The sequence below is a fragment of the Lepidochelys olivacea genome (assembly GCF_965140295.1).
Source record: "Lepidochelys olivacea isolate rLepOli2 genome assembly, chromosome: 20".
Taxonomy (NCBI): Eukaryota; Metazoa; Chordata; order Testudines; family Cheloniidae; genus Lepidochelys; species Lepidochelys olivacea.
In genome coordinates, this window is record NC_140430.1 from 18,968,959 (window position 1) to 18,981,639 (window position 12,681).

Below are 12,681 nucleotides of genomic sequence, written 5' to 3' on the forward strand. Positions count from 1 at the left end.
CCGCCTCGATCACGTGACGGGGGGAGCGCCGCTGGGGCGGGCCGATCACGTGACAGCAGACGGCCAGCCGCGGCGATCACGTGACGGGGGGGAAACACAAAATGGCCGCCCCGCCAGGGTAACATGGCTGAGCGCTTGGCCCGGGACCCCCGTGACTCCCACGCGTGGCCCGGGCGGCGAGGGCAGGCCGCCCCCGCCCAGCACGGAGGCTGTGTCAGACCCACGCAGGCCGGGGGTGGGCGGCCCTGTGCCCGCCCCCCCGTGTGCAGGGAAGGGTTCGTAGGGGCACTAGCCCGCCCTGTAGGGGGTATCACCATCCAGCCTTTGAAGCTCATCATAAAGTTTCTCAGGAGACTGGTGGCCACTCTTGAGAAGCAGCGGGCCGGGCCGGCCTGGCCTGAGCCTACAAACAACGTAGCAGGAGTGAGGCTGGGCCTGGCTCCTTCCTTACACAGCAGCAGGCTCAGTCGCAGCCCACAGCATAATCTCCCACCCCATGCACAGGCCGGGTGACACCACCCCTCCCTTTAGTCCTTCCAGCCCCTGTCTTCTCCTACTTGAAGTGTGGATGGTGTATTTCTGTGGGGGCCTGCACTTGAGCCCATTGCTCTCTTTTTACAAAGGGGGCAGCTATGGCTATACCTCTGCTAGGCAGCTAAAAATCCTTGCTGGGGTATATTACCTTACTGGTTTAGCTACTATGGTTCCCCCCCACGTGAAGTGACTGCATACCACTCACATCCCAGGAAGAGACCCATAGAAACCAGGCCACAGGCTAGACATGAAATTTAATTTAATAGAAATTTTCTTCAATCATTCATACATTCAAGTGTGAACATGAGAAGTCTCCGCACCCCTACCTCTGCATTTCACTCCTCCCCCACAATACATTTCAGAGAGTAGGTAGAAGCTTGGACTCAGTATTCCACTCCCTTACCATCTACCAACCCCCCTTCTCTCCTGCCACCCACCCCCACCCCAGCATTCTGTGACCTCCCTCACCAAGACACCACTCTTCATTCTAGCCCATGCCCCATTTCCCCTCCACCCATGCTACAAGACAATAGCTCTATGCAATTTCCAGGGGGGATTCCTGAGAGGTGTCAGGCATGTTACAGAAAATCAAGGAACTACAGATGTTTGCTTTACAGTCCAAAGAAAGGGGAGGAAGTTACTTAGAGTTACCCATCCCACTTAGTCTGAGCTGTTGAAAGCACGTTCTGTTTAACAGTGGATCTAGTTTGGACTGGCCTCCGCACCAGCTGTCAGTGAACCGGAGGCCAAGACAGCTGCTTGAGTTGTAAAAAAACAATGCAGCAGCTGCAGCAACATAGGAAATGGATCAATCCACTCATTTTAAGCTGGAGCTCTCTTGACAGCTGTACAGTTCCTGTGAGAACAAACTGCGGAAAATGAGGCCTAATACTGCAGTCTAGTAGATTTCAACCCCTTGGTTCACCAAAGCAGTGCTAGGATGGAGGAAAAGCCAACCCTACCATCCCTGCCCACTCAGGTCACTGACATGGGAGCAGGGGTTGGAAACTGCTTCCATCTGTGAGGAGGGATGGAGCAGGGCAGGTGACTGGAAGGAGGGCAAGGAGAGGTAGTGGTACACTGCTTCCTATCTATCCCTTTGCAGAGCACCTGGAGGACAGGAGCCAGTAGAGACACCAGCCACCATTAAAAAAAGTGGTTGATGCTGCTGTTCCTGCCTGAACCAAGGGTTGTGTTTCTACAGTTAACCTTAGCATACATTCATCCACTGCAGGGCCGAGACCTGAACTCACATGAATGGATCATTGGGGGCATGTGAAATAAAAAAAACCACAAACAAAACACCAATAAAAAAGTTCAAGTCTCATAGAGACATTACTGTATCCCCTCCCCCTCTCCTTATTTGGGTTTAACCAAGCGAGCCACATGGTGGGGGCCAAAGGCGAGGCTCAGTGGAGGAGCGGTGCTGTGGGAACAGCCTTTTACAGCTCATCCTTCAGCGGTGCCTCCGTTTCCTCCTCTTCCTCCTTCTCTGGCTCATCGTCATCCTCCTCCTCCTCTTCCTCATTATCGTCCCCTTCGGGCTCATCGTCCCCTTCCTCCTCTTTCCGCTTCTTGTCCTCCTCCTCTTGTTTCTTCCTCTGCTCCTCATCCTGCTGCTCCTTCATTTTCTTCTCAGCATCCTGGGAGAGATTGACAGCAAGACAAGTTATCCGAAAGGGAGAGGGAAGATGGTGCAAGTGGTTTGGGTGCTAGCCTGGGCCCCAGATTCTAATTCCCTGCTCTACCAGGCTGCCTTTAGCAAGCCCATGCCTCAGTTTCCCCATCTGCACAAGGAGAAAGACACTGCCATTGGGCTGGGCCAGTCAAGGGGGCCAGTGAGTACCTGAAGGAAGGAGAGATGCAAGGAACCGAGCAGGCTAGACTCTACGCAACCCTCCGAACAGTTTCAGACCACCTTAAACCTTCATGCCTTGGCAAGAACTTTTGCCTCACTTCTGATAGGGAAACCCAGGCCAAGAGCAGGTGGGATGTGCCCAGGAGTCCTGCTTCAGCCATAGGCCCATCCTGATAGCCCCCTGATAGCTCCACTCGGAGAGGATGGATTACATTAGAGGGTTTAGGTTTCAGAACATTTACTGAACTGTCTGGCCTTCTCCCCCACACCCAATATCAGATTATTTCAAAGGTGTTTCTATGCCCTGTTACAGCTGAACAGCCCCATCACCCTCCTAGCACAAGAAATGCAACAATAAACCCCCTTGATTCAGCCTGCCTTTCCCTGCACTATGATTCCCCGTGGAGCCCCCCGAACAGCTGCAGGTCCTTCCTCTGACCTCAGGGGGTGACTTGGTCACTGCACTGCCTGCCAGCACATGGGCTCTCCCCTTATGTCGTCCTCCCTTTGGGTCGACATTTACTAGCAGGGGAAATCTCTTCTGGGGGAGCAGGAACACTCCCCAGGGACAGTCATTACCTTGGTGGCCCCCCAGGTCTCATTGCCCGACTCCTCTGCGAACTTCTCGTCATCCGTGATCAGGAAGTTGTCGAAGATGGTGCCAGATTTCACCTGAAAGGATAGCAAGCCAGTGACTGCGCAGCAGGGAGCAGCCAGATGCCCCCACGGTGACTTTGCCCATCTTGCCCCAAGCAAAGGTGGGGGGTCAACCAGCAAGACAAGGGTTAAGAGTCAAGTCCTGCCCAGAAGAAAACTTAATGCTGCTCAGCCAGGGCTGAGGCTGAATCTCAAGGATTGGGCAAGAGACAAGCATCTGTTTTGGCTTGGGAAGCGTTCAGACATAAGGGAGCCAGGAGTCCCTGAGGGCGAGTTAAGGTATCTGCCAACAGGGGACAGCGATGCCAGCAGCACAGCCGGGCACAAGGCCCATGTTCCATTAGATTGGATGCCCCAGCACTTTAGTGCAGCTGAGGCCCCAGGGGCTCAGTCTGAAGCAGAGCCCATTAAAGGCAAGTTCCCACCCCAGCGCAAGGTGGCATGATCTAGGCTACTGTTCAAGAGCTAGACAAGTCCTGCTCCCAGCCAGCCAGCCCCCTTGGGAGGAGCGCACCTGCCACAGGTCCAAGCCGATGACGCCGAAGCTGTCGTAGGAGTACAGGCTGGGATCAGGGGTGTAGTCTGGGTTGTCGATCTCAGGGTGCACCCACTTCCCCTTGTAGTCAGGGTTGTCTATCTGTCGGGGTTTCCACTCCCCCTAGGGAGCAGGAGAACAGCATGTGAGAAACCAGCGAGTGGGAAGAGGGATTACACCTGGTCTCCAACAGGCGAGCGGCTGGTCTTACGGGGGGAGAAAGATCAAGGAATGGGCCTGGCATGGGGATGCCAGCTCTGCCAGAAGCTATTGCAGCTGTAGGAGTGGGACAGGCTGCCTCCCTCGGTGCACGTGCCACCCTGAGGATCATAGGCCCAGAGTTTATTAAGGGGAGTTGGAACACAAGGGCTCCACCTACAGCTGCTTTCAGAGACATCTGGACTGGGCTGAGGCTGCCATAGAGGAAGCCCAGTGCCAGCATGCTATGGATTATTCCCTTCTCCCCACGCCGTGCTAGAACCCTGAACCAAGGGCTGTGGTGGATTTGCCATCGCTGGCAGTTTTTAAATCAAGACTGGGAGGTTTCCCAGAAGCTCTGATCTAGGAATTATTTCATACCAGTTCTCTGGCCTGCATTAGGCAGGAGGTCAGACGTGACTAGAGGATCACAAAGATTCCAAGGCCAGAGGGGACCAATGACTGAGCAGCCACATGCCAACTTGAGAACCAGGGAACGTTCCTGCTCAATCTCTGCTCCCCTGCCTGCCCTCAGAAGGCCCCCCAAGGCCCTCCTTACCCATGACCAGCTCAGCATGAAGATGATTAGACTGGGGCAGCGTTGCCACAATAGTTTGGAGTTACAAGGGTCTTGATCTCCTCCCTCCAGGGCACAAGCCTATCCCCTTGCAGAAGGCTGGAGGTGGCACCAAGAAGGGAATGCTCACTGGCACTGCACAGAGGTGTTATAGGGGTTCATGCCTTTCTCTAGGGCAGGAGACCTTAACTGGGTGCATTTGTCACTCCAAGGCAATAACTGGCAAGCATCAGGCCTCAGGTCTCATCCCCCGGGTACACAGATAGTCAGCACCGACTGCAGCAGGGCTGCGGCTCCTCAACTGACAGAAGGCCACGATATTCATGGAAGTTTACAATCAGACACTCTAGACCCCCTCCATCCCCCCACAACTGCTCCAGACCCAGCCTGTGGGCCAGCCTTACCTTGTACTCTGGATTCTGGATCACTGGAGGCTCCCACTCCCCGTCCATCTCCTCATCCCAGTCCTCCGGCTTCTTGGCATCAGGGTCAGGAATGTGCTCCGGCTTATCCCAGTCCTGAGGGGCAGAGGAACAGAAGCAGGCAGATGTCAGGAAGAGATTCGCCACCAACTCCTCACTCTGATGGATATCCTCCCCTCCATTGCCCCATCCAGCCCCACACACAGCAAGAGCTACAGCTGTTATCCCCCACCACCTGGCCACATGGGCCGGGGAAATGATGTAGCATTACGGTACCAGTCTCTGACCAGCCCCATATGCTGCCCCTACCCAAGATCTGCAGCCCCCAACTCACCTCTGGCTTAGAGTCCTCGGGGTCATCTATCTTGGCCCTATCGTCCCAGTCCTCTGGTTTCTTGGCCTCAGGGTCCTTGATCTTCTTGGGAGGCAAGAAGTCCCAGTCTTCTTCCAGGCTGCCCGACTCCACCTTGTTGTTGTCAATCTTCACCTCGTAGGTGTTGTCAGGCCGCACAATGAGGGTGTAGAGGTGCGTGAACTCGTCATCCTGGCCAAGGGAAGGAGCCAGGGATTAGATGAAGTCTCAGCTTAGAGCCAAGGAGATTCCACTCCAGGCCCATGTCACAGGGGCAGGAGCCTCTAGCCAGGAGACTCACCTTGCAACGGATGTCTTTGTTGATCAGGACGTTCTTCCCTTTGTAGTTGAAGATCACGTGCACTTTTTTGGTGCCTGGGCCACAGATGTCAGGGCCTGGATTGGAAACAAGCCACAGTTCAGAGGAGCAAACCCAGCCTGCATCAGAAGGGGCTGAAAGTCACCTTGTTCCAGCATGGAGAGCTGGCAAATTCAGCTCCCAACAGGACCAGCTACTACCTCAGCACCCGTACATCCCCACACTGGCCTTGTTGGCAGGCTCAGTAGAGAGAACATGGGCTGAATGGGGCTCAGACTGGACTCTCCCCCCTGCTGGGAACCCACCAGAAATGACAGAGGGGCAGTGCTGGGGGAACACAGCTCCCCAGCAGCCCCTAGTGCCATGCTGGGCCAATGAGCACCCCCTAGTAAGTCACGCACACATTCCTAGGGGTTTGGAGAGCTCCCCTCCAGACACTGTGCAAGCCCCACCCTGCTTCGCATGAGACCCTACCACAGTCTGGGTCCATACAGCTAGTGCATGGCCAGCAGAGGCCACGCAGAGCCCACCCCACAGGCACTCACCAAACATGATGTTGTACTCCGAGTCCCCATGCATGTCCTCCTGGCTCAGGCTCGAGGGGAAGAGCTTGACATAACCACCACCACAGTCAATATTCTGCTCGTGTTTCACCGTGAACTGCACCACCAAGGTCTTGTCCTTGTTGCTGAAGGGGTCAAAGCGGGCAGACAGGGCGTAGAAACGGGCATCCTGGCTTGTCTGGAGGCCTGACAAGGGAAGGGGAAAACACACAGTCAAGAGCCAGCAGGGAGGGGGAGCGTGATCCCTCCGTAGTTGGCCTCAGAACTCAGCACATCTGGGCAACAGGCCTGTTCGAGCTCAGCTCTGCAGCAGCTTGTATGTAGGCACCGTGCCGAGCCCCTGTGCTTGTCATCTTACGGCTAATGCTTCAGGGCACGAGGTGGCAACCAGCAAGGGATTACCCCCCAGCCATGTTCACAGGTGCATTATGGGGGTTTTGTCAGCTTCCCAAGGGGGCAGGTATTGGTGGCTGTCATATGCTGTGTGCTGTTATCTGGACTTTGGTAGTGGCAAGGACCTGTGCAGACAGCTAAGAGGCAGCCCTGTCCCAGAGAGCACATAATCCAGGTGACACCCAGTGGGCTAACCCATTACAGCCAGAATGGGATGGGAAGGATCTACTGGGCTGATCTCATACTGATTTATAGATGTGCTGGGTGATTTATAGTAACCCTGCCAGGGGAGCCAATGGGTAAGATGGTTAACAGAAAAGGCCCCAATCTCCCTAGTGCATCCTGGGCGGGTGGGGAGGGACACAGAGCAGAATGCAGCAGGGACACACAATTTCTCACCTTTATCCTTCTCGGCGTCCCCATAGAACTTGCCCGCTGTGAGTTTGAACTTCCCATAGTCCGACTTGTGCTTCGACTCCACCCAGCGGCTCGTCCAGGCATCTGTGGGGAAGAGAGACAGGCATGAAATTTTAACAGCCCCCCGCTATCACCACACGCACTCAGGACAGGGAATGTACAATCCCAGCCCACCCTTGGTCATTATGTGAGGAAGGCCCCACCTCACTAGGACATCACAGGCCAGAAAAGAGCTCTTGAAGCCAATCACTGGCCGGTGTTTCAGTCACTCATGGAGCCAGGGGCAAGAGCCTCATTTTCACCAGGCAGGGAACTGAGGCAGAAAGGAAGTGGCTTGCCCAAGGTCATATTGAGCCCCCACAGAGTTCTGACTCCCAGTGCCTCTGTTCCAGCCACTAGACCATGCCCCCTCCCCATGTACAATGATGGGCCTGCTTCATCCAGCAGGCAGAGTGAAAGCTGACCATGCAAATGTGTGGCAGAGTATTAAGTGTGGAACAGGATTTTGCATTTCTCCTCTCCCATGAGCCTCAGCACTTCATGAAGAGAAGGACAGGCAACACATAAGGACTGAGTCACCTGCTGCTAAAATGCAGCCTCCACTGGCGTGGAATATGGCAGCTGTTTAACAGTCAATCCTGCATTGGCAGCTTACATTGCTTGTTAGTGCCTTGATCAACATCAGTCTAGAATGGCTGGGCCAGCCACATCTCATCCCTTAGTACTGCAAGCTGCATCATGGACCAGAAGCAAAGGCCTTGTCTGAAGGGCCCCAGCCAGAGCCTTTAGAGCCATAAGCCCTTCAGGCAGGAGTCACCAGCTTTCCAGACAAGTTACAACACCTGCTTCCGAACTCACTGATGCGGTCACAGCTGCACAGGAGAAACACAGCATAGCATGCCATGAGCCGCCTCACCAGTCTCCAGGCCTTGCACGCCCACAGATGCACACTGTATCTATACCAGTTTCCATTTAGCCACCCACATGGGCACAGTGGGACTGAGCTGAGGACTGCAAGCTCTCTGCTCTGAGATCGATGGAGCAGAGTTGTAAGCCATTTGCTTACATCCTTAACTTGGCACCCATCCATCATCAACTAGGGCAGATTTTGGCTTTTAAACGTGCACAGCCCCCCGTAGGGCTGTACAGTCTGCATGTGCTTAGACACACCCCAAAATGTTTGACCTAGTCCTTACAGAACAGACACCATCCCCACAGGGCCCAATAATTATCGATTCCCCACTGCCCATTCAGTCTAGACTGCACAGAGAGGCGATTATGAAACCAAAGAGGCCTCCAGTCGCCACCCCCATCCCCCGCCTCCTCTCTATAAGCCCTATAGGCAGCAAATATGCCCTCTCCAGATTGAGTTTACCCAAGAAGCATGGTAAGACACCAAGCCCCTGGTTTCAGGCAGTGTTCACACTGTATATTCAGAGGCTCTGACAGTTTCAGCTATGGAACTGCTAGCAAGTGAGTTTTTAATCTGAACTGCTATGCACTGATTTTTTTTGGGGGGGGGCAGATTTCCCCCACCCCCCAAATATTTTCAAAGCCTCTTTAGAAAGGGCTTTAAACTGACATCCTAATGCTATCTAGAGCCCAGGGCAAATGAAATACTCTAATAAGAGACAGACACAGGTTAGCTCACTACTCCCAACCCACAATCCCAAATCCTGCTGAGTCCTGACCAGCCAAAGCAGGATTTTAGGGTGTATTTTTGTGGGTGAAATAGAATGCATGCCTCCCAACAGGGTTCTCTGCCCCACTGTGTGTGGCCTGCCTCCTCACAGAGAGATCTGGGCTCATTCCATGGCTCTATATGGCCTGGATCCTATTACGACTGTCCCCCTCCCCACAGAGTTCCCTTGGGTTCTGCAGGGACCATTTATGACACTAGACCATTAATCGTCCCTACAGATACCACCCTATGTTCACAAAACCAGGACGCCCCAACTCTAACCCCATAGATCTGTACCCTATTTAATCCTCCCTACCATCCCCCAGCCCCACCCATGAGCCTGACAGCATAGTGAGTGCTACAGAAAAGCCTTATGTCCTTCACTCCAATGCACCCCGCCAGCAGATCTACGCTGACCCCTCCTCCCACAGATCCCCACACCTTAAGGAGCCCCCCATTACAGCTGCCCTTCAGAGCCTCCCCTTTACTGCACCCCACCCAGGCCAGAGACTAGTAAACCCTGACTAACCCTTCCACCTGCAGAGCTAGCCTGACCCCACAGAGACCCCCCCCCATGGGACCCCCATCACCTACCCCTTCATTCCCACCCCCCACAGGGCTGGTCTGACCCCATGGAGACCCCCCCCATCACCTCCCCCTTCACTCCCCCCCCATCTCCTGCAGGGCTGGCCTGACCCCATGGAGACCCCCCCCCCCGGGACCCCATCACCTCCCCCTTCACTCCCACCCCCCACAGGGCTGGCCTGACCCCATGGGGACCCCCCATCACCTCCCCCCTTCACTCCCACCCCCCACAGGGCTGGCCTGACCCCATGGGGACCCCCCATCACCTCCACCTTCACTCCCACCCCCCCATCTCCTGCAGGGCTGGCCTGACCCCATGGAGACCCCCCCATCACTCCCCCCCCCATCTCCTGCAGGGCTGGCCTGACCCCATGGGGACACCCCCCGGGACCCCCATCACCTCCCCCTTCACTCCCCCCGCCGCCCCATCTCCTGCAGGGCTGGCCTGACCCCATGGAGACCCCCCCCTTCACTCCCACCCCCCACAGGGCTGGCCTGACCCCATGGGGACCCCCCCCCTTCACTCCCACCCCCCACAGGGCTGGCCTGACCCCATGGGGACCCCCCCCATCACCTCCCCCTTCACTCCCCCCGCCGCCCCATCTCCTGCAGGGCTGGCCTGACCCCATGGGGACCCCGCCCCCCCTCACCTCCCCCTTCACTCCCCCCCCCATCTCCTGCAGGGCTGGCCTGACCCCATGGAGACCCCCCCCATCACCTCCCCCATCACTCCCCCCCCCCCATCTCCTGCAGGGCTGGCCTGACCCCATGGGGACCCCGCCCCCCCTCACCTCCCCCTTCACTCCCCCCCCCCATCTCCTGCAGGGCTGGCCTGACCCCATGGGGACCCCGCCCCCCCTCACCTCCGTCCCCGAACTCCTCCCTGAAGTACTGGGCGGGCCCCGCCGCCACCAGGCCCAGCAGGCCGCAGAGCGCCAGGAGCGGGCTCATCGCGGTGGGTCTCGCGCTTGTCCCCGGGAGGTGCCGGCCTGGCCCGTCACGAGACGCCGAGAACCCAGCGGGGCACCAGACACTGACTGCGGGCGCGCAGCCCGGGGCGGCCGCACTTATAGTCGGCCCGGCCAGGCGCCCGGCCCCCGCCGCCGCCCCATTGGCCCGAGCCCGAGCGACGCGCGCTCCCATTGGCCGGCAGCCTGCCCGACGAGTGAGGCTGCGCCCCCGAACGCTGGCGTCCCAGATGGCCGCTTCCCATTGGTTGCCGAGCTCGGCCAATCAGGAGCGACCACGCGTTCCGGGGGAGACGCCCCCTCCCCTCGCTGGCTATGTCACCGCCGCCTGTCAGGTCACGTGAGCTTTCGGCCTCTCTTAAAGGGCCAGCTCATGGTGGTTGTGCTGGGTTCCCTCTCCTCTGCACCCCCCTGGGTCACTGCAGGGGGCAACCCACCCCCTCCCCTAATAACCACCAGTGGGGGAGGTGATAAAATAACCCAGCCTGGGGGAGGAGGAGGAAGAGCGCTGTGACACAGCAAGGCGCCATGGTGTAATGTTACGCGAGGATGCAAGCAGGTGCTAGGCGTAGCAGGATGGGGCCACAGGCTGGGATCCCGGCTCTCTGCCTCTCTTTGGGAGGGGCAGGGGGTCCAGTGGTCAGCACAGGGGGCTGGGAGCCAGCGCTCCTGGGGTCTTTACTCCGCTCTGCCACTGACTTTTCCTGGGGCTTTGGTCAACTCACTTAGGCACCACTTCCCCCTCTGTGAAGATACCAGCCTACCATTATCGAACGCTCCGAGGCCTCAGCTGAAAGTCAGGGATTTGTGAGGATTATTCTTTATCCTCTGCAAATTGGAACCCGCTGCTGTTCCTTTGGTGTTGTGCGGCTGCCTCCCAGAACTAACAATAAAACAATCGTTAAAGCATAATGTGCTCACCCAGGGACTAGGCAGGGAGCCATGGAAACACCAGTCATTGTGATTGCTACGTGGGTACCAACTCAGAAATCAGGGTTCTGATTTTTTGCTCATCAAGGGTTAGAGAAGTTAATCTTGGTGTCCTGTGCAAACTGCATCTCTGATCTTTTAATTCTGACTCCCTAAGCTCATCCAGTAGTTTCATTTAGTGTTAAGGTTTTTTCTTTGCCTCCAAGTACTGTGTGCTATGAGCTGTCATGCTCTACTCCAGCAGTGGCTGCATTGCAGTGGAGGGTGGCTCACTGGATAGCTGCACCTCTCACTTAATTCACTAATGTTTGTAAAGTGCTTATAGATCATCAGAAGGGGCAAAGGTCTTTTCTGGAGGTCTCTCACTGTCAATACAAATAGATCCTTGGAATTTCTAAATATTGTAGTTGACAATTTCCCAACTTAGAAAGTGATCCAACCAACACAGGGGAATTCTATATTAGACCTAATCCTGACAGATAAAGAGAAACTGATCAGAGAACTAAAAATTAATAGCAGCTTAGGTATAAGTCATCATAGCTTGATCACATTTATAATGTGCAAGCAGAATAAAGTCCAAACCAGTTTACTTACACACACACACACACACACACAAAGAGCGCATGCAAGAGCACTTTAAAAGGACCAGTTTCACAAAGCTGAAAAATCATGAGCCAAATCAGCTAGGAAAAAAAATTTCTGATTCAATTCTGAGTGATACTTGGAAATTGTTTAAGAATATTTAACAAGATGCCCAAAAATTGAGGAAAAAGGCTGTATCAGTTAAAAAAAAAACTGAACTAGGTTAGAGGGGAAATTAAGGCAGCTTTCAGGGTTCCTTCCCCACTCTGAACTCTAGGGTACAGATGTGGGGACCCTCACGAAAGACCCCCCCAAGCTTATCTCTACCAGCTTAGGTTAAAAACTTCCACAAGGCACACATTTCTTCCTTGCCCTTGGTATTGCTGCCACCACCAAGTGATTTAAACAAACATTCAGGGAGGGCCACTTGAAGCCCTATCTCCCCCAAAATATCCCTCCAAACCCTTACACCCCCTTTCCTGGGGAGGCTTGAGAATAATATCCTAACCAAATCGTTACAAAGTGAGCACAGACCCAAACCCCTGGGTCTTTAGGACACTGAAAATCAATCAGATTCTTAAAAGAAGAATTTTATTTAAAAAAAAAAAGTAAAAGAATCACCTCTGTAAAATCAGGATGGAAGGTAACTTTACAGGGTAACAAAAGATTTAAAACACAGAAGAGTTCCCCTCTAGGTTTAACTTCAAAGTTACAAAAAACAGGAATACACCTCCCTCTAGCAAAGGGAAAATTCCCAAACTAAAACAAAAGATAACCTAACGGCACCTTGCCTTGTTTATTTACACTTTTTGTAATATCAGATACTCGTTTCAGGATTGTTTGGAGGAGATGGATTATTTCCCTGACCTGGTGCCTCTCTGCCTCCTCAGAGAACACAAAGAAACACAAAAACAAAAACCTTCTCCCACAGATTTGAAAGTATCTTCTCCACTTTTTGGTCCTTTTGGTCAGGTGCCAACCAGGTTATCTGAGCTTCTTAACCCTTTACAGGTAAAGGAGGGATTTTATGATACCCTTAGCTGTAGGTTTATGACACGGCCCCCAAATCATAGACAGTGCTGGACAGCCTGCTCCACACTAGCTGTGATT

The 12,681-nt window shown here is 54.6% G+C and overlaps 1 protein-coding gene across 1 annotated transcript; it reads right to left on the minus strand.

Annotated features, from left to right (window-relative positions):
• Positions 1-776: 776 nt before the first annotated feature.
• Positions 777-10,234, minus strand: CALR (calreticulin; the record flags this gene model as incomplete). The annotated part of the gene is made up of 9 exons (XM_084610530.1): positions 777-2,177; positions 2,972-3,064; positions 3,564-3,707; positions 4,764-4,877; positions 5,116-5,325; positions 5,435-5,529; positions 5,998-6,201; positions 6,808-6,909; positions 9,955-10,234. 9 exons carry the CDS (start codon positions 10,232-10,234, stop codon positions 1,977-1,979), a joined length of 1,443 nt encoding a protein of 480 aa, XP_084466656.1. The 3' UTR covers positions 777-1,976.
• Between the last annotated feature and the right edge of the window lie 2,447 nt (positions 10,235-12,681).